Genomic DNA, 24,691 nt, shown 5'->3' with positions numbered 1-24,691 from the left:
CCTTGTTGAGAAGGAGCCAGGCTCTGACCTTGGACAGGCTGCCGGCAGCTTCCTCGGAGTGGAACACAAACCCTTCTGGGCTACTGCCTGAGAGACATGCCTGGTACTGAGGGAAGCACGGTCCTGGGGGGTGAGGCCTTTCAGGGAACGCTGAGTCTTTCCTGTTTGGGGAGCTAATCAAGGGCAGTGGGATGGGTGAGATGGCAGGAACAGCAGCAGCTCCAGGGGACCGAGGCAAGCTCCATCCTGAAAATGAGGCTGGGCTCCCCAGGGCCTTGGGAAAGTGTCACTCAGCACTGCTTTCCTCCACTGGCACTCGGACTCTCCTCCTAACTGTGGCCTGAGTGGGAGGAGGGAGGCCCTAGGGGCCAGGGGAAGCCACATTCCTGGAGTGTCAATGATCTCTGGGCTGGGCAGAAGTTGAGCCCCCAAACTAGCTAAAAACAACAAACAGCTCCCAGGAGGGATTTGTGTCTGTCCTGAGAGTCAAGGATTTCCGTCCGGATGGCAGCCGTGGCCAGTGAGGCTCTTAGCAAATTCCCCAGAGGCCAGAAGCCCCCTGACCTAAAAGCATCACTTTGAGAACAGACCCCTCCCTCACCCTTTTCCTCCTCCCACCCTCCTAGGGAGGCCCTGTGCCTAGGTAGGGGAGGCAGCAGCCCCTCTGACACCTGGGAGGTGTGTGGAGAAGAATCTGGGTGTGTTCCTCACCTGGTCTCTCCAATACTTACCCCAGTCCAGCGAGCAATGCTGTTCTTGACATTTTATAGGCTTAGCCACACCAAAGTGTTGCTGGAGATGTTCCATAAACACCTGACTGAATGTATGGGTGAATGGAGGAAGTGATCGGCTAGAAGTCACAGTCACACTGAGGCCAAATTGGAGCCGGAACCCGGGGCTGCCGGACCATGAACCACACGTCCACTGCCTGGCAGGGGAGGCCGTCAGCTTCTCCCTGCAGAGGGCAGATGATGCTTGGAGGTCCCAGAGAAGAAGCCAGGCCTCACCTCCTCAGGAACCCTGGGAGCTGCCTGGAACTGGAGGAGCCAGAGCTGTCAGGAGGTGGCCAAGGCCTGGCCCTGAGGGACTGTGGAAGAGTCTGAAAGAGGCAGAGATGCCAGGGATGGTGCCATGCACAACTGCCAATGCCAGGTAGCTTTCCACCTGGAGCACACCTCTCCCTCTGAAGTCCCTGCTGGCCCCCAGGCAGTCCAGAATGCATCCGCCCACCTCCCCGCCCCAATGCCTCCCTCCTGTCCTCCGGCTATCAGCAGCTGAGGATCTACCAGAATCCCTTTTCTACTCATTTTCTTGCAGTGGGCCCTTAGTGGGTGCTCCATTCAGCACCCGCTTTGTAAAGGGTCCCCGAGCAGAGTTTCAACTCACCCCCTCATCCAGCTTTCGGCCCTCTCCTGCTCCTCCATCCTTCTATCTCTCTTTCCCTATGGGCCTCCCAGCAGGCCTGACCGTCCTAGAGGATAGCTTTGCACCTTCCTCAGGGCCTTCCCACAAAATCCTCAGTCAGCTGTTGGCTGGTTGCCACTGTTTCCCCACCCCCACCCTTCCCACCTACAATTCACAAAGCCAAGCCCTGATGCCTTAAATCCATCATTTATTGCCCACAGCTCAGTAGTATTACAGAAATCACAGAGTTTGAGAAATTTTCTGAGAAGGTTAAAAAGACACTGCAGAGTACCCTGGGAGTGAACGCAGCGTGCGTGCTGGTGCTTCACTCGCTCTGAACCCAGGGCTGGAGAACCACCTTGCTGCCGTGCCCCGGCCCTTCTCCTCCCAGGCCGTCAGGACAGGAGACCCGCTGGCTCACAGTCAGGAACTGGAACGGAGTCGGTCGGTCATCTCGACGTCTTGGGCTTTCAGTCCCTGTGCTCTCAGATTACTCTCTGGGATGGCAGCAGGGTATCCCCAGGCCTGAGGGAATGTTTGAAGTGACCAGAGGAGGCTGGGCTGGGACATGAGGGCTCAAGAGTCAGTGGCAGGCATGCCCTGGACTATGGCACAGCTGGGCCAGGCCCTGCCCTCAGTGGGGCCTCAGCCTCCATTCCAGATATGAACCAGATATGAGGCCTCTTGTCCTCTGGCCTCAGCAGAGTAGAGGATGGATGTTGACCAAAAGTTTACCTTCATGGTATTTAATGCAGCCAGACCAGGACTCAGCAGCATGGCGATCTGAACCTCTGTCACTATTACACTGAGCTATCAGGATCCTTTGCCACTCACCCCTCACTCCCCTCTCTCCAGGAGAAACCCCCTTAGCTCACATGAAATTGCATTGGGAGCATGGCCAGAAATCACCCAGGAGACGATGTAAGTAGGTTATGAGAGGCCACAGGGCTCCCAGGGCTGGGGCAGCAAGCACACAGACCGAGTTGGAAAGACCCCCGTCTCTGCCAGTGCCCGGGAGGGGATGGGAGAGGGGCCGGGGTGGGCAGTTTTGGTCCCAAGGTAAAGTGCAAAAGAACAAGACCCTGTGAGAGGTGGGGCAAGGTGAGCTTGAAGTGAGCTTTTCAAGAGAGGCTCCAGACATGCCCAGCCCCGAGTCGGCAGCACATTCCCAATACAGGGGGATTAGCTGAAACCACCTGCCCGTCCAACACTGCTCACGCCCTCCATGCTTGTCTCCACCTTCTGCCTTTACTGATGGGCTGCTCTTTCAGAAGGTGGGGAGCCCTCAGAGCAGTATCCTGCAGAGCTAGCTGGGGGGCACCAGGGTCTGGCTGGGAGGAGAGAGCAGCAGGGGCTTCTGGGGGTACGCGGTGTCAATGCCTGTGGAAGGCCCACCTCACAACTGCCCTGCCCTAAAGACAGGAAGAGCTGCCCATGGCCACGCACTTTCTGCCCTGCACTGGTCCTTTCCTGCAGGTAGATGAACAGTGTGTGTTCATCTCTGCCCAGGTCTCTCAGGGTGAAGTCACCAGGGGAGCAGAGGCTGCATATCAAAGGCTGCACTCCAGCTAGGGCCAGGTGAGGGATGCCTGGAGGCCAGGCTTCCTCTTTGTTTGGGCCTTTCAGATGGGGGTGTGGCAGGGGGGTTATCCTGTTCATCCTGACCGCAGGCCCTGCTTCCCTCTGCAAAGCTCCTGCAGAGCTCTCCTCTTTCCTGGCCTGCCTGGGGGAGCCCGCAGCAAGGGGCCTCGGAGACCTGTGCACAGTGAGAGGCGAAGGCATGGGCACGTGCGCACACGCAGGCCCAGGCAGGCACTCTGCCCCCTGCTTCAGAACTGTAGAGTGTTTGGCAAAGGTCAGGTGCTCCCAGGATGTTCACATACAGAAGGGCAAGGTTTCAGTGCTGAGGCCAACCGCTGGCCATTCCCGAAGGAGCCTGCCCCGTTCCCAGTCCAGTGTCCACATTGGGGATGTGCCTGGACTGCCCAGCAACTGAGCAGGATGGGCAAAGATGAAGTCTAGCCGAAAGAGCAGGTGGGAATGCCTCTGTACAGTCCTCTGATTCCAGACAGAAAGTGGAGACTCAGTGAAGGGAGTAGACTTGTCCAAGGTCACACAGCCCATGAGTGCCAGAGCTAGGGCCTGCTGTTCCAGGGTTGATGCTCTCAGGTCGGCACCTAGAGATCTGGGCTTTGGGTACAAGTCCCTCCAGCTCTAGAAATGATGAGCTGGGTAGGTGACCCAGTGGCTGGAAATGACAGCAGGCAGCCTGGCTCCAGCCCCACCCTCAGCCCCAACACCCAGCTTCCAGCCTGTGCCTGGAAGGAAGACCTTCCCACAGAGGCCAGAGTGCAGGTACAGTTTCCGCCAAACACTGCTGCCTCTTAGGGCCTCCTGCCTGGAGCTGGAATCATCTCGGGTCTCAAATGGATGAGGGCTCCAGGAAAGGTGACGACAGCCTCAGTGTGTCACTGGGCTTCATGCAGAGGAATTGGTTTTGCAGGAGAGGCGTGAATGAAGGTTGGCCACACTCAGAGCCAGCTGCCCAAGGAAACTTCCAGTGCCCCTTGACTTCCTGGGCCACTTCCTGAGGAATTTCCTCACAGCTGGTTCATCTGCCTGCCTCCCCTCCCCAGCCCAGGCAGCTATCAGGCCTGGCCTCAGTAGCATCTTAAATCCAGCAGCCCAGCCACCAGGACCACCAGCTCCCAGGCCTTCTCCTCCTCCCACCACCTGCTGCCTCTGGGCAGCTGTAACCAAGGCTTGATTCTAATTAAAAATAAAAAAGAAATCAAGTATAAAAGAATCCTAACCCTACCCCATGGGCACTCTACAATTTTTCAGCTTCACACATAATTGTGCTAAGTAGAGTTTTGACAACCCCACGTAAGGCCCAGAAATGCACTTGATTATTTTTTATAGTAAATGTGTCAGAATTCTTCTCCCTTATGTTAATTCGTGAATAGATTAGTCTCCCTAGCACTGTGGGGGAAGTGCTCCCCCAGGTGGCCTGGGACTGGGGGTGGGGGTCAGCGTGTTTCTCCCTGCACGTGCAGCCCACAGGACTCCTTCCTTGCCCCCAACTCTGAGCCTGGACAACGCTCTGTCCCCAGGCCAGCCGGCCACTGCTCACAGTCCCTTGTTGTACACCACTGTCCGGCTGCTCGTGGCCCGGGCGATCTCAGGCTCTAACTGGCTGGTTTCGATCTGAGGAGAGAGTGAGAGCAGAAAGAGGAGAGGTGAGGGGATGGGAGGGAAGGGACAAGTGGGGGCTGGGAGCAGCGGTCAGGACCGCCTGGTGCTGCCGCTTCTCCTTCTGCCCCCAGCCCCCAACCAGGGCCCACGTGTGCCGCCTCGTGACACATCTCCCTCTTTTCCTGTCCTGCTGAGGGGCTCACAACACCCCTTCCAGCCAAAGCTGTACCTCATCCACTGCCAGCACGTCCGTGTAGGGGAAAGTCCTACCTTCTGAGTTTTCCGTCTCCCTCATCTCCAAGGACCTCGTCCCCGACAGTGCACAAAACACGCCCAGGCCACACCCTGGGCCTGGTCACCCCCAGGGCTGTTCCAGCCAAACTCAAATCCAAACCCCAGCCTCTTGCACCCCACCACCCCCTGTCCCTCCAAGCACCTTCCTCACTCTCCTATCTGCTTCCAGACCACTGACCCCAGCCCCAGACTCTCTAGAGCTCTCTTCACATCCTCCCCCTCCAGCCTGGATGTGAGAGGCCACCACCTGAGCCTCTCCAAGCTGCAAGGCCCTTCTGGCCTGACTGGCAGAAGGAGCAGCTCAATCATGCATCTTACCTTCTCCCCACTTGAACCTGACCACCTAGCAGAGACTGCTCAGCGTTCACTGTCCTTGACTTTGGCTGGACCCTCACAGTGGCCAGAAAATCCCCACCCCTGGGCCATATGGTTGGTCAGCTCCATCTCCCATTCTCCACAGAAGCCGCCTAAAGCCTCCTCTGCTCTCTTCAGCCACCCCGCCCTCAGCTTCCCACTCAACTTCCTACCTCGGAGTGAAAACAGAAGGCCTCACGAGGCACCCCTCAGCGTCTCGTCAGACCCATGACCTACCTGTGTCCACACTCTGCTCCGGATCTGTCCTCCTGCTGCCCCACTGTGGCTATCCCTGCCCCCAGAGGACCCCACACCGGAGACCACTCCCCGATGGCCCACCTGTTGCCCACCTTTTCAGGGACTCCTGTTCATCAGCAGAGAACTTCCCATCCGATACGCCCCCTTACCCCGGGTCATGTTCCTGCTACCGCTGGGGCTCTCTCCCCCCATAACAACCACGCTTCTTTAAGGCATTGTCCACTCCTTTAAGGGCAGCTCCAGCTCCTCACCTCCCACTGATTTCCCAACCCACAGCAAACCTGGCTTCTGTTTCCACTCCCCTCCACAAAAGTCTTTCTCTCCAAGCTTACTGCCAGCTCCCTTTTTGTGACACCTACTGGACGCTTCTCAGGGTCTTGGGGTCCGTCTTCCCTGCACACAGCTCCATAGGTACTTCCACTCGACCCATCTAGAACAGAACTGAATTCCTCGTCTCCTCCTCCCCGACCCCAGCCTCACACCACCATCCAACGGTGCTCTGGCCAGGGCCCCGGGGACTTCCAGATCTCCACTCTCCTTCCCTCCCCTCACTGTCTCACCCCCTCCAGCCCCTCTTCCACCACAGCCAGGGTGAGCCTTCTCAGCAGCAAGTCCGATCATGCCTCTCTTTGTTATGAAAGGGCTCACCGCCACCACTGCCCTCAGGGACCCAGACCCTGCCTCCAACTCGCCACCCTGTCCGAGGGACTGGAGACACGGCACACCTACCCCTGGCAGTGCCTCAGACGCGCTGGCTTAGTCACACCCCAAGTCTCTGCCTGAGCTGCCCCTCTGCCTCTTCCTCGCCTGGCCAACTCTGAGTCCCTGGGCCTCCGCTCAGCTTCCAGGCCACTGCTTCAGCTATCTTCCCTCATCCAGGCTGGGTGCGGCCACCTCTCCAGCCCCACGCTTGCCTCCCTCTGTACACTTGTTGTAGCACATGATTTGAGGCTGACTGCTTGCTCTGCTCCTCTTCCCACGGTAGATCGCAAGCGCCACGAGGCAGCGAGAGCATGCTGTGTGCATCCTGCATCCTCAAGGCCGGGAGACGGTAGGTGGGTGCTCTCAAGTGTCGAGTCAGTGAGTGGAAAGAAGAAAGGCAGGAAGTACTGGGAGGGCGGGGTCCCCTGGGAGTCCCCACAGCAGCCCGGATGTTGACCCACAGCTCTGGGGGCTGAGCCAGTGGGGATGCCGGAGCCCCTAAACCTGAGGGAGCCAGGGGGGAGGCACCACCTCCTCCGTGAGGAGCCCCGGCCTGACCCCTGCCCTGGGTTGAATCAGGAAGCACCAGCTGTAAGTCAGCTCAGCTGAGTCTGGTCCCAGGTACCTGCTATATATCAAGACACGGCAGCCCTGGGGAGCAGGCAGGAGGTGCCATAGCCTGGCCCAGCTTTCGGAGAACTCAGTCAGGTCTGAGGCCAGACAAGAGGGGATTCACTGTGGACTGCAGCTGGCAGGGACCCTCTCCTGTGGTCTCTGGTACCTCAATACACAGGCCACTTGAGAAGGCCAAAGAGACAAGAACCAGGCTCAGGGCCCAGGCCTCTTCCCCACCCGCTCTCCTCAAACCACCTCCTCCCTGCACACCCTGCTGGCCTCCGAGTCCTCTCCACCCCACCAGCTCCCCTCGTCCCCATGCTGCCACTGACACAATGCACAGCGCCCACGCTTAAAAATCTAAATGCTTTTGAAAATGTTTAACCTAGTTAGACAAATTAGCAAAAATTTGTGCAAAACAATTTAGGTATTTAAAATATTCAATGTTTTTAAAAAACTGGAAAACTGTTCTTAGCTTTCAGCTGCAAAAACCAACAAAATATAACATCCCAGCAATCTTACCATGAGGTGTAACATAACCCTTCGGGAAAGCTGTTAAACAGCTACTGAGGCATCCTGGGAAATAGCACTTCATTTATTCAAATGCACATATGTCAGGCTTTTGCACCATATGTCATTCCAAGCTATTTACAGTAATAATTAAATCTTAATCAACGTTTAACCTCTGTAAAATGTTTGAAGAATCCTAATCACCCTTCAGACTGCACTAATGAAGGAGAAATATATAAACATAAAAGGAAAATGATGCATAGATATCACGCTGGAAAGAACAGTAATTGCAAAATTGTATTTCTTTTAAATATAATCAGTAAATGATGTAAAGTAAGCCAAGGAGTATTTTAAGTTAAGACATCTTGGATGTCAGAGGTGTGAGCAGCTAATTTTGTTCTGCTACCCATAACAGATGTAGCATATTTTATTTTAGTGCCATTATTAGCAACTTCCCATGCCGGCTTTCACTGAAGCACTGAGTCCCGCACTAAAATCCGAGAGGCTGCTCACCACCATGGTGGAGGACCGCGGGCCAGGGCCACAGCCTCCTCGGCCTGTTCCCTGGAGAGCGCTGGCCCTGGTGGAGACGAGACCTCATCCTCTCAGTGGAGCTGTCGCAGACCCAGGCGCCCCCCTCCAGCTCCCCACTGAGCTGAGGACAGCAGGTAGGAGGGAAGCGGGGGTAAAGCAGGCAATGGGAAGGCTGCGGGGAAGGGCGGTGGTCGAGGCCCTCAACTCAGGAGCAGGCACCTGGGGACAGATGGCATCTAAGGCTCTTCCTCTCATTTCAATTCAGTCGGCCCTTAAGTAGCAGATGCTATGGCTGCCAACGCCATACACTGGGCTGGGCACCCTGAGATGGACAAGACCAGCCCGTGCCCTTGAGAAGCTTCAAGTCTAGGGGAGGAGTCAGACAGGAAAGCAGATGGATTCCAGAGAGACAAAGTGCCATGGCAACTGGGGAGGAGTTACCACACACTGGGGGTTAACATGCGCTGATGAAAGAACGGGAAAGGAAGACTTCTCAGGGGAGGGAAGCCAGGAAGCGATAGGCGTTTTGATGAGAGAGTGCAGGAAAAGCTTGCTGGGGAAGAGAAAAGCATTAGCTGGCCAGCATGGCATGTTTGGTGTAGGCAATGGTGGACAGGTTGGAATGTGGAAGAAATGGAGGCGGAGCTGAGACAGGCAGGCCCTCACAGGCCACTGAAGATGTCAGCATTTTATCTGAGGGCAATAGGGAGCCATGCAAGGCTTCTGAGCAGGGGTGGTCCAAGATCCCCATCTTGATGGTGGTGGTAGGATGGAGGAGTGAGGGGGCAGCTGCAGGCATCAGAGAAAGGTGCCAGGTCTTCCCTATGATGCCGCCAGTGGGGGCTGACGGGAGGGTGTGCAGGGATCCTTTCTGAAGACAAAAGCCACAGGAGTTGATGACCAATTCCATGTGGGGGTGAGAGGGAGGTGTGGAGGATGACTGTGCGTTGGATGATTCCTAATTCTAGCTCGGGAGCCGGGGTGGCTGGTGATGCCATTCTCAGAGGCAGGGGAATATGGGGGGCGGGTCGGAGTGGGAGTGTGGTAGGCTTGGTCCCCCAGGTTGAGGAGCAGGGGAGGCAGGCAGGTCTTGGGGGTGGAGCTCTGGGCAGGGCCCTGGGCAGAAGAGTGAGCCCGGGATGTGAGAGCACAGTCGGAGCCCCGGAGTAGAGGAGCTTGCCCAGAAGAGCAGATGGCAGGGGAGGGCGCCAGGCCGAGGGAACAGGCACATTTGAGGGGCGGGTATAGGGAACAAGCCCATGATGGTGGCCTTGGGGGTCCAGCCCAAGGAGCAGAGACAGTGATGGAGGGTGCCACAGACAACAGCCAGCATGGACATCAGGCAAACAGAATGGCCTGAGGTGAGGACTGAGAGTCTTTAGTCTTTGGTCTTGACAGAGGGATTTGGGTGGGATTTGGGTGGGATTCGGTGACCTCCTAAAATCCAGGAGGACTCCTAACCCTCACTTAGCCTCTCACTTCTATCACAGGCCAGTTCAACTGGTCATTGGTTAAGGCCTCTCCCATTCTCTGACCATAGCTGGGGCTTGAGCCAATGCCCCAGCATCTCCTGGACTCACGGATGCTGGGACCACTGGGGGTCCTCACCACTGGGCTCAGCCGGGGAGGCCGGGGCAGGGACCCCTGTGCTACCTGCCCTTTGACGATCACCTCTCTGCGGTTGGTGGTGGGGGGTGGGGTGGGCCTGAGTCTCCTCCACAGAAATCATATCCAGGGCTGTGCTGGTAAATGAACGTGATTCAGGTACTGAGAGAGGGCAGCTAAGCAGCGCCAGGGCCCCGAAGCAGAGACGGGAATGTGTTCTCGGGGGCTCCCCCTGGTTCACGAGCTACGTCAGCAGCAGAACAAATGGTGTGACAGCCACAGCGGCTCACAGGTGGGTTGTGGATGGAGGGAGAGGCCAAGGCCCAGTGAGAGGAGTGTGTAGCAAGGAGAGGCCACTAGCCTCAGCCCAGAAGACTAGAACCCCTGGGGAGGGGACCAAGGGCAGGGGCTTGACCACAGAGAAGCTCTGAAGGGCCTCCTCTGGGGAGAAGGTGACAAGGAGAAAGAAGGCTGGACAAGGAGTAGCCACAGGGAGAAGGGTGACCCAGTGCAAGCAGCCCAGGGGGCCTGCAGGAACCTATGGGTCCCTTCCTTCATCTGATAAACCCCGCCTCAGGAGCCTGTCTACCAGCAGCCCGGGCCTCGAGAGAAGGGACGTCTAGGATGGGGAGCCAGAGCCCTGGCTGAAGTGATCCGGCAGCACTGGCTGACGGTACCCCACCCCAGAACTGGGGGTGTCAGGAAGACACGGGTTGCTGGGGACGGCCCCGCTTTGCCTTGGGATGAGCAGTGCTGTCCTGCTCACACTCACGGACTGCCAGGCAGAACTGCACCCTGGCTCCCACAGCCTCATCCAGATGCCTTCCCCAGCCGAGGCCCCACCCTGGTCTCCAGACCCGGCTCAGACTCTGCTCCCCGTGGAGCAGATAGCCCCAGACTTCCAGCTGCATCTAAGGTCAGAGGCAGCAAGCAGGAAGCACCAGCCTCCCCGGAGTACCCCCAGGCCCACTGGCCCCAGAGCACCCTGGAGAGGCCGGACGGGCTTCCTTGGTGGCGCTGGAAGGGTTAACCCTGAGCTACTCGCCTCTGTCTCCTGGCTCATCTTGGATGGGGGGCAGAGGCAGGAATGTGTGTGGGGCCACCTCTGCCTCTGCAGCCTGGGAGCACACACACACCTGCAGTCCGCAGCCAGCGGATAGTTTACATATTTGAACCTGGAGCTAAGGTGCTGAGACATAAACAGGAAACTGGATCCCCGGTCTGTGCCCCATTCTCTGGGGCTTTTACCTACTACAAAGAAGTTCCTCCTCCTTGCCTTTCTTCTGGTGGCTTTTCTGCCTCCCTTTCAAAGGCGCTGGGCAGGGGGTGGGGTGATACGCATGACCCTGTGACATGGCTCAAAGCTGCCTCCTGCTCCTGGTCAGGGTTCTGGGCCTCTGAAGGTCTGCAGGTGGTGGCAACATTGACACAGATCCAAAGCCCAAGCCGGCACCAACTTGTCCAACTCTGCCAAGCACGGAACCAACTTGCCCACTGGGCAGCTGCAAACCACCCTCTCTCACCAGGGCTGGGCAGACCTCAAGTCCTGCTTAGATATGCACACCCGGGCCTGAGCATCACCCTGAGCATTCTCAGAGGACAGGGGTGTTAGGCCAGGGCTGGGGAGCAGCTGGGGCCTGAGCCTAGATCCCCGGGTCAGGCCTCCAGTGGTGGCGCTGGGCCCCACTGCCTTCCCAATGAATGTCAGATTCATCGACTGCACACTCGAGGCCTTCTGCCACCTTCTCCTGCCTCCTCACTCACCAACTCCTCTCCATCACGTGTTCAGGCTTTGAGGCCTAATCCGCTAAGGCTGCCTGCCACCTCCAGGAAGCCTCCCCTGATCGTCTCAGACCAAATCCATTGCTGTTGCCTCTGGTACCCCTGGCACTTGTTTCATCTCCATCACACCCCCAGCTACACACTGATTTGTACTCTTACCAGCTGTGACTCCCGGGGTCCCCCACCCCACGTCTGTGTGGGCCATTAAGGGTAGTTCCGGTCACCCTGTGCATAGTCAGTCCTTGATAAAAGTTGAACCAAACTGCATTCCTCAGGTCCAGGGCTCCTATGTTATATTTTCCATCCCCCTGCCCCCGCCAGGCAATGTGCATCCAGGGAATGTGCAGAGCCCCCTCCCCATCTGGAACTCCTGAGGGGCCCCCTGGTGGGCCAACCTCAGAATCGTTCTACCGTCTCCATCTTCTTCAGGTCTCAGTTTCCCCGTATGTGGGGAATCTCCCCTGGGAGATTTTCTACTCTCCTGGGGCTGCAATGTGGATAATACCAAGAAATGGATGAGAGAACAATTTGGAGGCTTAGAAAACCTGCTTAAGGAAGGCAGGACGCCATGGTTATCCCACCACCAGCCTAGGTCTTGGTTACCTGTGTCTCCTCACAGCTCACAGGACTGCGCCCTTGCTGTGGGCCAGGTACACCCTAAACTCTTCACATACACTGACCCGTTTAATTGTCTCCGCGAAAGCTTTGCATAACCAAGCCTCCTTCCTTCCTGGCCTCTATTTAGATAGGTGTTCTAGAAGGTCCTGGAAAGAACTGGGGAGGGATGGGCTGAGAGGTGGCCCTGCTGATGCCTGTCACCAGGGCACGTGTGTGCATGTTCGTGCACGTGCTTGTGTGTGGGCTTGCGTGCACGCGCAGGTTTGGGGTGGGGGTGTGCAGAACAGGCAACATGACAGGTGGCGTTGGCGTTCCTGGGCTCCGAGCGGCTTTGCCATTCCCATCCATCCCTCCTGGGGGGTCCTGTGGGCAAACTCCAAGAAAGCAGCGGGCGGGGAGGCGGCAGATTTCTGATGGCAAAAATAGCCCACTTCAGAGTTCAATAGGGACTGATTAAAGCAGTAAAGGAGAAGAGCCCCTAACAAACATCTCCAAGCAAAGTAGGAAATGGATTTGAGATTGGAGGGGAGGAAACACCTGCTCTCGGAGATGGTCAGTCTTGGTGGACCTAAGAGGGACACGATACCCCCTAGACATCGCTCTGGCCTCGTGTCAGCCCTGGAAGAGTGAGAGAAGCAGGAAGCAATCAAGGTGAGCCCAGATAAGCCATGCTCTGCATGAGGTGTTGATAAATAGCGCCAGTTCTTAGCCTTAGCGATACCCGATACCCCGATACCCGGAGACAGTACTACCATCCTGGGGAGGGAGCTGGGATGCAGGAAACATGTGACCAGAGTCTACACGTGTGGGGAGAGACAGACCCTAGTGGGGCTCATCAGGGAGGACTTCCTGGAGAAGGAACCTCTTCCAGAACAGCTTGCGTGCTAAGTGCAGTCATGTCTGACACTTTGCGACCCTATGGACTGTAGCCCACCAGGCCCCTCTGTCCATGGGATTCTCCAGGCAAGGATGCTGCAGTGGGCTGCCATGCCCTCCTCCAGGGATCTTCCTGACCCAGGGATCGAACCCGTGTCTCTCACGTCTCCTGCACTGGCAGGCAGGTCCTTTACCACTAGTGCCACCTGGGGAGACCTGAATATGAACCTGAGCTCATTCCCAACTCTTCTCCATTCTTGGTTGGGAATTCAAAGGCTTTCTCAGAGAAAAAGAGGCAAACTAGCAGAGACATTTGCTTCTGGCAGGTTACAGCTTCCAGCCAAGCTGGTTGCTCTCATTTTCTTCAAGGCTAGTGATGAGGAGATAGATGGTGGAGGCTCTGGTACCCACTGGGGGTACCCACATTTTTTTCCCATACAGGGATGGTGTGCCTCTTTGTTTCTTAACTATGGAAGCTGGGAGGGGGACTTGGGAGGAGGAGGGGAGTGAGCATGGGCATGGCTAAGCTTGACCTTCAAACACCTCATCTATAGCATGCATGTGACCTCTAAAAGCCAATCTCTGAGACCAGGGTGACTAGAGTGAGGACACGGGAGGGCCTGAGCTTCTGGTGCCCTGGACCCTCCAGGGCTGAGTTAAAGAAGGGCTCAGCTGAGAGGGAGAGGTTGGGGGTTAGCAGGGCTGACAGGGGAGCTCTGAGCAGGAAGCCCTGGGGGGCTCAGATGATGTCTTTTCTTCCTGTCAAGGTGTTTGGCAGAGCCTGGAGGGACAGAGGAGGGGTTCCCTGCTGAGGTGTCAGGAACCAACAAACCAACAATCAACAGTCAACAATCACAGGGCAACAACCCTCGCTGCTAGACTCCTTGGCCCCACACAGACCCTGCGAAGCTGGTGCGGGGAGAGAGAGAGGCGTGCACACACTCGGGGAGCCCCCAGCCCTACAGAGGCAGTCCAGCCACTCTCTCCCACCTCTGTTGCTGCTGGGAGGGCTGAGGAGCTGAGTGAGGGGCCAGGGGCCCCAAGACATATTCCAAGGAAGGGTCTGCCCATTCACCACTCGGCACCGTTCACAAGCCATGCCTGGCCCCAGAGGGTGGTGCACCCACATTACCAGAGAAGCACCCTACAGTCAGCATCTGACTTAAGGTCCTACAGCCTGCCATCAGCTCTCCTGACTCCAGTACCAGGGCCCAGTTTCATGGGTTCACTTCCAGAATCCTAATGGACAGAACCAGGAGAAAGCTTACTTCCAACCCTTCATCTTGTGGCAAAGGAAACGGAGGTCTTGGGGTGAAGCCCAAACTCACACAGAGAGTTGAGGTGGGGGGATGCCAGGCAGAGGGGAGGAGGGCATACCCGGGGCACGTGGGGCAGCCCCCAGCCTGAACCCCACCTAGGGACAGGACAGAGCCCCCAGGGGCCCCTGGACCCCTGAGCCTCACTCGTCCACAGAAAAGCCCCACCTTTTCCTGTGGACACATTTCAACCTCACCAAACCAGCTAATTATTGACAGTTGGTGAAGAGGAGATCTCACTTTTTCCTCCTGTTAAACTGCTCCTAATTAGTTCCCTGTCACCACGGCTGGCTCGCCCGCCCGCCGCTCGCCGTCGCGGTAATCCCGCTGCACAGTGTCTCATTAACCTTTTGCTCCTCTCCTGCCGCCTGCCAACAAGATGAAGACAAAAACAGATTGTCGAACAATGGCTCCAGCTTGCATGTGCTGCCCGGTCCCCCAGCCCCCCAAGCTCCCGGGGGAACCGCAGGGGGAAGAGAGGGGAATGGGGTGGGAGGGAGCCCAGAGGAATCGAGGGAGAGAGGCACAAAGAGAGATGGAGACAGAGCAGGCAGGGCCGCGGGCAGGGCACTTGCCAAAGGTGCTGCCTCTTGCTGTGCGGAGACAAGAGGTTCATTAAATGGGATTGGAAGTGCTCCCAGGTGGGGCACGCTGGCTGTCAGAGCGGGAGGGACGTTCGTCATCCCCAGGTCAGCCAAGCCCACGGGCCCGGAGACAGGACCTTCGACATCTCCCTTGAGGGACCCAAGGCACCAGCACGTGTGTGTGTATATGTGTGGGCAGGACAGAGCTGGCCACACTGGCCTGGAGCCCAGAGCCCCAATCTCCAGAGAGGGCAGGGCCAGAAAGGTCAAACAAACCAGGCCCCACACGCCACAGGGCGGCCTCTGCGACCAGCGCAGCCCTGGGCGAGCTCCAGCATTGCACCCTGCTTTATTTCCATCTTAGCTGCGCCACACTCGACACTCCTTGGTTATTGGGTTTCTATCTGCCTCCCCAGAACAGAGCTCCCTGAGAGCAGGGGCTATGACACAGCCCTCCCAATTACAAGGAAAAGGGGAAAGCACCCCAATGTCTGTGGCAGGGATGCAGATGGGCCCATCGCTGCCTGGGCGCAGCCTGGCTGAGTTGGCCTTGGCCAATGCCCCATAGCCTTAACCTGCAGGTGCCAGGGTCCACCAGGACACACCCCACATTCCCTGTGACAGGACTGGGGCTCAGAAGGGAGGCCAGACCTTGCTTCCTCATTCTCACACTCAAGCTCCTAAGGAAGCTTCCTACCCAAACTGCTGGCCTATAGGCCCACCTGACCTCAGCTCTGGATTAGAGAACAAAGGTCCCTGTGAATGTGGACATGGATTCCCCATGAAGGAGGAGGGCTAGGGGAGGGCACTGGAAAGTTCCTACTGGCAAATTAGCAAGGAGCCCTTTGGGGTTCAGACCTGTGCCTTCTCACTTGACAGTAAGGTGGGGGTAGACTGGGAGGGTTCTGGAATCCTTCTGTGAATACAGAGTCCCTCCATTATTACCACCTCTGGGCCTTGGGCACATTGCTTATATGCCTCAGTTTTCTCAGTTGTAAACACGGAATAATACTGGTCCTGCCTTGCAGGAGTCATGTTCTGGATCCACATTTCACCACCATATCAACCAGGCCCCTCTGCTTACTGGACCCCAGGACCCCCGGGAGGCCAGGCCTTTCCGCCCTGGGCTGTATGACTCCTTCCCCATCACGGCCCTCTTCCGGGGCTCCCAACCCCCATCTCACAGGACAGCGGCCACCCGATGTGTCCCCTCCCTTGGCCATCTCACAGAACACCGGCGAGTGACATTTTCGTTGCTGTTCTCCAGTGGCTTCCCATTCCTGAGCTCATTTCTTGGAACAGAGACCGAATCCTGACCACCACTTTGCCTCCTCAGCTGCTTTGTCCAGCTACACCCCCAGGCTGCCAAGTCTTGTCAACCGCTGCTAGTCCCCTCTGCAGCAGCTCACTTGCAGGGAGCCCCCTCCTCCTCAGAATGGCCTTGTCCTCAGTGTCCATGAAAACGCTCATCAGGTTTCTCCCCTAGCTGCTCCTGCCCTTTTTAAGACAGCTTTTTTGCCTCCCATGGCAACCTCGACACTTCCAGGGCTTTAGTCTCCCCCATGCATCAAAGGTTCCATGTTCCCCAGCCAAAATCTCTCCCTAAGCCTGAGACACATATATCTAACTGTCTAGGCAACACCCCTTAATAAACAGGAATACTCCCTTGACTTAAGGAATATTAGGAAGATTTAATACAAGACACTCAGAGACCCCACCATGCTGCCTGGCCTAGTAGATGTTTAGTAAATGGTAGCTGTAATTATTATCATTTGCAATTTTAATTTTAAAATTAGCACCATTTTAATAGGCAGAAATACTAGTTTGAAAAGAGTAGACAAAACTCTCCCAGAGATTGCAGAGGGGATTGAAGTTTTTTCCTCAACTCCTGGGGTTAGTGGGTTGGAAACCCCACACCAATCACTGCAGGCCAGCCATTCTAGGAACCAGTTCCTAAATTCCATCTCCAGGTCACCTAATTAATTAATTAGTGTGCCAGAGACTACTCCTATTGACAGCCTTGGTGGCTCTTGGCAAGGTTGGGTCAGCCCAAGCAAGTCCAGACTCATTGTGGCAAATCCCACTGGCTTCTGGGATGTGAGACGTGATCCCCACACAGCACAAGCAGCACCTCGTTAGAGAGAATTAATTGGGAGGAAGAAAGAGGGAACCAGGTCCTCTCGGCCTGATGGCCTTAGTGCCATAGGTCAGAGACAGGCCTCCAAACACCCCATAATGCACAGGCTGGCCTGCATTCTGTGGGGCTGATGCAGGTGAGGAGGAGCCTGAAAATCACGTCCCTACCCTCCTTTCTCAGAGAAAGTTCTAGAGATTTATTACAAAATGACTACACTCTTTTCAATCTAGAGAAAGAGGCTTGGGTTGCAATGAGAGGAACTTTGGTTAGACACCCAGAACTAACTTCCACGCCTACTTGTGGCAGGCACGGGGGAAGGAAGGAGCCTGGACATTGCTCCCTTAGATCACCTCTTGGCAGCCAGAGCTGGAGGCTGGGGTGGCTGGACTACGGCCATTTCTCTGTTATTTGTCCCAGAGGAGCACCCTCCAAAGACCTACAGCTCTAGACTCCACCAGCACAGGGAGGCCCCAGCTCCCTCCTCTCTCACTGCCCCAGGGTAGGTGAAAAGAGTAAGAGAGAAAAATCCCACGAAACAAGCAGATGGAACACCTCCTGGGAGCTCTGAACTGGGAGCCAGCCTCTGAGGTATTCTCCACATCAGTTCCTGGCTTATCTGTGACTCTGGGCTGGACCCTCAGCTTCTCTGGGCCTCCATTTCCCCCCACAGAGAGCCAGGGGGGTGCTAAACTGGATGACCTTGAAAATTCTTCCAATGGGACAGGCTCCAGTTCCCTCGTGAGCTTTCTCTGCCCTGGGTCCCTACCCTGTGCAGTCAGGTAGAGCTATGGGAGCTACTTGAGGCTTCTGAACACAGGGGTGCTTGAAGCACCTGGGGCACTCAACTCTTGCCCAGAACTGCAGACACGGCCCAACGGCACGGAGATGCAGTTTATGACCATGGAGAGCATGGGCTCAGCTCTTCCACATGGGGATGCTGGGACCACTAAGAAGTGCCCTCCCTCCCATCGTCAGAGCTCCCAGGCAACCTGGAACCCCCAGCTCCATTTGGAGTCCCTAAGCATCAGGATAGGCAATGGCACCCCACTCCAGCACTCTTGCCTGGAAAATACCATGGACGGAGGAGCCTGGTGGGCTGCAGTCCATGGGGTCGCTAAGAGTCAGACACGACTGAGCGACTTCACTTTCACTTTTCACTTTCATGCATTGGAGAAGGAAATGGCAACTCACTCCAGTGTTCTTGCCTGGAGAATCCCAGGGACGGGGGAGCGTGGTGGGCTGCCGTCTATGGGGTCGCACAGAGTCGGACACGACTGCAGCGACTTAGCAGCAGTAGCAGCAGCAAGCATCAGGATACAGCTGTTCAGCGTTGGGAGTGAGCTATAAGGTTTGGAAGGGTACCCCGGCTTTGTAGCAAGGCTGGGCCCCGTGGGCATGAGGATACTGCTTTCCATCCATGTGCCTTGGGCTGGCCCCTAGGACAGGAGCCCCTTACCGTTATAGCTTCCTCCTAAAACTCTGGGACTCGGTGAAGGGAAGTGACACCAGTCCATACCCTCCTTGGGGCCTGGAGGCTGGGTCTCTTCCTCCTACTTTAAGACCCTACGTCTCCAGTCCTCACAGTCTAGGTGTAACAGCCAGGACCTCCCTCAGCTTCCCTGGGGGAACCGGTACCCCTCCCACCCGCTCTGGCGAGGACTGAGCAGGGTCAGCGCTGCAGCCACAGCCGCCATCCTCCCATGAGTTCATGACCCCGTGGTCGTTCTTGGCCTCCATATGTCTGCCTCTGCACCAAACCTTGCTCTTCTCACTCAGCTTGCTAGTGCTTCTTCACCCCACCCCAGCTAAGATTCTGGGGTCCTCTGCTCCTCCTGAACTCGTACCAGCCTCCCAAACGCCTCGCCCAGCCAGACAAAACTGGAGCCGGCCCCGCACCTCTGGGTAGATGATCCCACAGCCCTGAACCCTCCCCCATCCCCTCCGCTGACCCCTGGCCCTGCCCTCCAGGCTCTCTGACTTCCTTGGTCCTCGGTCTCTCCTGCTCTTTCCTCTGAAGGTCTCCAGCCTTCTCCATGGCCCTCTGACCTCTGACCTCCCCTTCCCACTCTCCTTCCTCTGCTCAGTCTTGAGAGCCCAGGAGCTATCAGAACAACTTCCTTAACCTCCCACCCCTGAACTCCACCCCAGCCGCATCTGCCTCCCCCTACTGAAGGGGAGAGGGATTGCCAAACTGAGCAAATCCTCCAAACTGCTTTCCGTGCCCTGCCTCCCCCACTTCATGGACTTGCTCTCCTTCCTCCCCTTCCAATGTCCTCCTCTCCTGAGGTCTTCCCTTTGCATTTGCACAAGCTCCAGTCTCTCCCATTTGTAAACAGTGAAAATAAAGCCTCTTTTGACCCCACGTCTCATTCCAGTGGTGGGACTGCTTGTCTCTTTCCCCTTGGCTTCCTTTCTCTTCTCTCTCTTCCATCTCAAGCCTCTAGACCAAGCAGTCAGCCTGCCACCCTGTTTCCTCACCACCCCCCCCCGCTGAGCCCCACTGATCCCTTGGGATGGGGTTTGCCTTCATGTCCAGAGATACCAATGACACTCTTCAACCTCACAGAGCTTAACCTCACAGGAAGGTCTGCTGTCTAAGGACGCCCCCACGTCTAATCTCACTTGGCTCTATCCCTACCTCCCTGGCCACTTGTCCTTGGGCAGCGTGCTTCTGGAGGCCTCTTTTCACCACACACTCCTTGACTGGTCCCACCCGCTACCCTGGCTTCCACCACTGTTCAGGCTGGGGGCCCCTGCTTCTGTCCTTCCAGCCCAGGCCTCTGTCCTGGATTCTAGACCCAAAGCCAAATCCCACAGGGCGCCTCCGTTCACATGTTCTGCAGGCTCCTCAAGCCCCACGCACGCATCCAGCTCCACTCACTGTCCTCCCGCATGTCAGCTCCTCCGTGTCTCCCTCTCGTTAAGTAGTACCTACATCTGCCTGGTAGCCAGGCGCGTATCCTGCCGGTTCCTTGTCTTCCCACCACATGCAGTTCTTCATCAAATCCGGATAAAGCTGCTTCCTAACTCTCTCTTCAAGGACCCACTTTTCTCCATGCTCACTGCCAACAGCCTGGTCCAAGCCACCATCCTCTCACTGGACGCGCGCCACTGCCTCCTGAAGGCTCCTTCTCCTCTGGAGCTGCAGCCCAGCCTCATCATGCAAGCCCAGGGACCATTCAAAATCAGGACTCTGGTCCTGCTCTGCACAGCTCTTCTGGTAACACTTACCCTCTGTGGTGGCTTCCAGCTTCCCAGCACCACCTGACCCTAGGCCCCCTTACCTAGCTCCTCATCTTCCCCACTCTCCACCAGAAATGCAGGCTTTCCTCAGTTGCCTACCTTCACACCAGGTGACTTTAGCCTATGTGTCCCCTCACCTCTTACACACCTGGGAAGCTCTAACCCATCCTTTAGGCCCCATGAAACACCATGTCTCTTTAGGTGCCGTTTGGGGCTCTACTATCCTCTCCCACAGCTGAACACCTCCCATCCTCACATCACTCACCATTCACTTGTTATTCCTTGTGTCTTCATTGTGTTCACTTCCTGACCTCGATTCTTTGAGGTTAGAACCTGCGCCTATCTCATTCATGTTCTAACCCCAGTGCCTAGTTAGCCCCTTGCTAAGGAGTCAGCACTAAGTATTGGTTTATAAATGACCAAACTGCAAACCTTCCCTGTCCTGCCCTTGAGCCCCTCCCTCCACTGACCTCTGACATCTGAGGGAAGAGGCTGATGGCCAGCGGCAGGGCCAGACCGAAGGCTGCCAGGCACACAAGGCTTTGCACGGGGAGGAGCAGCCGGGGACGCGCCTGCAGGAGAGCTGTCCTGCGGAAGAGAGAGAAGGGGGAGCCATGAGACCCGGAGACAGAGTGAGCTGGCCACTAGCCACCACACTCGGTCCCACTGGGCCCAAGGGCCAGTGCCAGCCAGTAGTCAAATAGCAGTGGAGAAATTCTGTCTTGGGGACCTTCACCTATTGGCACCCCTTTCCCCAGGCCCTGCCTTGAAGAACATTGCTTGTTGAACTCTCAACCACAGCTCATAAACAAGCACTTGTGGGGGCCCCACCCCACTGTGTGTCCACTGTGGAAAGAAGGCCTCGAGTGGGGGAGACGATAGAGGAGGCTGCCGACCCCTGCTCCTGTGCAGGGGCTGGGGGGACCCTACCGGGATACAGCAGAGGAAGACGGTCCTTGGAGGCGGCACGTATTGAAACAGTGAGCAAACCACACACACATTCACGCATGCACGAACATGCATACACACATGTGCCTAGCCAGGAGGAGATTACCCTCTTCTGGGTGTGGGAAGATTACATGCCGCCTGGTCAACTTTGACCCAAGAGCCACAGAGGAAGACAGTGACTTGCCCAAGGGCAAGGCCAAGTCTGCAGGAGGCAGGCAGGGCTGCTCTCTGGACTCCTGACTCCCCGCAAGTGCTGTCACTGAGCTGCTCCGGCTCCTGCCTTTGGACCCTCTGACCACATCATCGCCAGCTCACAGCTAACACCCGTCCCTGCAGCGAGTGTCAAAGGAGGGATTCTTGGAGAGGAAAGGGGTATGAAAGCCTCCTCCCTCTGGGGCTGGGCCCCCAGCCCTGTGACAGAACAGGCTTTCCAGACAGAGGATGTCATAGTGGTTGGCGGGCCCACCTTCCCTGTGCTGTCCATCAGAGCATCTCGTTCTGTATAATCCACTGGGTCTTAGTGAACACCACAGGCCATCTACTTGGGGGATACCTGGGGTGGGATGAGCCAGCAGGATGGATTATTTGCCAAGGGATGTTGGGTGGGTACTAACGCTGCCCTCGGGAAGCGTCAGCCTTCACTGGAGGAAGACTGGTTCTGTGGAAAGAAGATGGAACTGGGACGCTTGCCCTCCCTTCCAGGAGTGGGCAGGGGAGAGGCGCTCCTGGGGGCTGTGCCTCAGTGTGTGGGCAGGCAAATCCCACACCACCTTTACCTCCAGACACAAATCCCAAGAGCGACTCTGGCTCTAAGGGGACAGCAGAATTGGGAGCAGTGGTTTTCAAACTTTCGTACCCAGGCTGGGGTTAAAAATGCAGACTCCCTCACCCTCATGAGATCCTGATTCTGTAGGTACCACACCTGGGAACCCTCCCTGAGTCTGAAACAGGTGATCCCCAGACCACACTCTGGGACACTCTGGCCCAGGATGTGCCTGCTAAGGTACCAATAATGATCCAATTACTTCAGTAAAAGACGGGGACACACTAAGTGCTTAGTGAGGGGTGTTAGTGTTGCTATTGTTACTGCCCTTGTTTCCAGCTGGAAGGAGGGAGATCCTGGTGGCTGGGCTGGTCCCCAGCCCTCCCCACTGGCCCAGACCCCACCATCTGACCTGTTGTTGAATTAAGACTGAATTGATCTACTGGGGAGGGGAATTTCCACAGGATTAAGAGCAGCGGGACAGAATTGCCCAAATCAAACTCAAACCCTTCTGGCCTTCCCTCTGCCTAAGTTCTAGGTGGCACCAAGGGAGGAAAGGAATAGGCTGAGCTGACTCCATCTTGAAAAAGAAGGAAACTCCATCTTGCACTTTCAGTGAGCTTTGGACTATGTGCCTGGTAGTGTTAGGGGAAGCACACTGACTGAGACCGCCCACCCTGGCCAGGCTCTCTAGCAACCATTCACATGAAGTGTTTTACGAAAGGAGGTCCTGGTAAGGAATACGGAACTAATAAGCCACCACCAACCGGAAGAGTTCAGGAAAGGTCAAAAGGAGACACCGCATGTCCGTCCACTTCCCAGAATCCTTCTCTCTAGCATCCACCTTGGCTGAGCGATGCGTGTGCCACCAGGAAGGACTCTGAATCAGAATGATTGGCCAAAGACAACCCAGAAACTAATCCCATCACCATAAAACCTGAGACTGTGAGCCACATGGCAGAGCTGTTTCCCTGGATTCCCTTACCCTACTGCTCTCCACCCGGGTGCCCTTTCCCAATAAAATCTCTTGCTTCATCAGCATGTGTCTCCTTGGACAATTCTTTTCCGAGTGTTAGACAAGAGCCTGCTCTTGGGGCCCTGGAGGGGAGGCCTCCCTCTTCCTACAACAGTAGCAATGGGGATAACATACCTATGGCCGAACTGGCCTCCTAGACTGATAAACACCAGATTCCATACCAAGATTTCCCATTGCCAAAAAGAATATAATAATCCCGTATGCAGTCAATCACCTTTGTAATCTTTATGGCCCCCATTGGTGTAGGCTACAGTACATAACCAGCTGACCCTTCTGATTATGAATCATGGCTGTAACCTGATTGTGTCTCCCTTTAACACTTTCCATGCTAGGTTTAAGGAATTTGGGGATGTGGTTTGAGCAGTACACTTGAGGTATATAAGGTTTTCACAAAAGTCGATCAGGGTCCTTGGCTAGGAGGAGACTCTGCCTTGAGTTGGCCAGTAAAATAAACTGCACTCCACCATCTGCATTGTCCTCCTGAGTGAGTTTGTTTCCCAGAACGTGTGGCTACAACAGTACCAGTAATAAAGAGGCTGCTTGCCATTTTAGGAGACATGAAAATACTCGAGTTCAATACCTGGGTTGGGAAGATCCCCTGGAGAAGGCATGGCAACCCACCCCACTATTCTTGCCTGTAGAATCCCATGGACAGAGGAACCTGGTGGGCTACAGTCCATATAGTTGCAAATAATCAGACATGACTGAAGAGATTTAACACGCACAACTTCTCCCAGGAGGGGCAGTGACTGGGACCTCAGGCCCTGAGAGTGGCCAGAGCAGGGGGACAGACAGGAGGGTGTATTTTCCCTGGGGGCACTGTCCCTCCCCCAGGGTCATGGAGAGAGGTTTCCTCCCTGGCAGGTGAGGGGCAGGCCATGGGCTCATTCCAGTGGGGACACTGGACAGACCAGCCCCCTCCCCGTGGGGCTGTGACCTTGGCTCCTCTCTCAAGGTGGCTGGCTGAGGTCTTCACTGTACAAGGGATCCAGAAAGCCCCAGGCCTGGCTCCCCACTCGGGAAGGAGGCAGGCTCAGACAGCAGCCAACAGTAGGCTCTGAAGCCCCAGCCCGGGCAGGAGAGTGATCACAGCAGGACAGGGGGAGGGGTGGAGGAGAGGGAAATGGCAGGGAGGAATTGGAAAGGCAGCTGGGGGAGTTAAAATATGCAGATGGAGAGATGTGCGAATGCCTGGGAGAGAGGAAAGACCCGGATCCCAGGGACTGAGGGAGGCTGGGGAGCGGCCTCAGGAACCACCGTGGAGGGTGTGGCCTGAACCCCAACCAGCTGAGACCGGTCCTGGGAGGGCAGGGAACCGCAGGGCCCAATCCAGGGCAGAGACGCAGGGCTGGGGGAGAGCGCCCCACACCTGCCTGAGTTGGGGGATCACATGGGGGTATAGGGCTGCTCTCCCAGCCCAGAGTCCAAAACCAACTTCCTCCCCAGGACGGTGGAGCTGCAGTGTAAGCCCCAACCTGAGAGCAGGGGTAGCGGAGGGTGGGGGGGGGTGTGTGTGTGTGTGCAGCTTCTCAAAGGGGTGCCCTGCTCTGGTGCTAAAGGCTTCTTGGCTTCTGACTTGAGACTCCTTTCCTTTCAGTCTCAGAGACGGGACATCCGAACATGCCCCCAACCTGTGCTATCCTAGCTGGAAACCCAGGGACCTCGTCTCTGAGAGCTCCCCCGGAGAGGAGAAACTGAGGCCCGCCACACAACAGCTTGTCTCCCCATTGTTGTGCATTCCCTCAGCACTTGGAGCAGTTTTACTTTGCGCTCCATTAATTTGCAAGTAGGCTGCTTTGTAAGTGTTCTTTTGTCTTTTTCTCCCTGGCGGTCCTGACTGCCTCACCCAACCAGGGCTCCCAGGGTCGAGAGTTGCCTCCCCCAACAGCCTCCTCAGCAGAGGCCCCGCCATTAACA

The 24,691-nt window shown here is 56.3% G+C and overlaps 1 protein-coding gene across 2 annotated transcripts in view; it reads right to left on the bottom strand.

Moving 5' to 3' along the window:
• Positions 1-4,075: 4,075 nt before the first annotated feature.
• Positions 4,076-24,691, bottom strand: part of SFXN5 (sideroflexin 5) — a 125,312-nt gene continuing 104,696 nt past the window's right edge. Inside the window, exons 13-14 of one of the 2 annotated variants that reach the window (XM_040223932.1) lie at positions 20,498-20,615; positions 4,076-4,611 (exon numbers count right to left, since the gene is read on the bottom strand). In XM_040223932.1, the coding sequence (XP_040079866.1) occupies positions 4,534-4,611; positions 20,498-20,615 (196 nt within the window). In that variant the 3' untranslated portion in view covers positions 4,076-4,533. The remainder of the gene's footprint in view (positions 4,612-20,497; positions 20,616-24,691) is intronic. The other variant, XM_040223933.1, reaches the window with a different exon arrangement.

Source organism: Oryx dammah, unplaced genomic scaffold (assembly GCF_014754425.2).
Source record: "Oryx dammah isolate SB20612 unplaced genomic scaffold, SCBI_Odam_1.1 HiC_scaffold_25, whole genome shotgun sequence".
Lineage (NCBI taxonomy): Eukaryota > Metazoa > Chordata > Mammalia > Artiodactyla > Bovidae > Oryx > Oryx dammah.
This window is presented reverse-complemented; position numbering and strand designations above follow the sequence as displayed.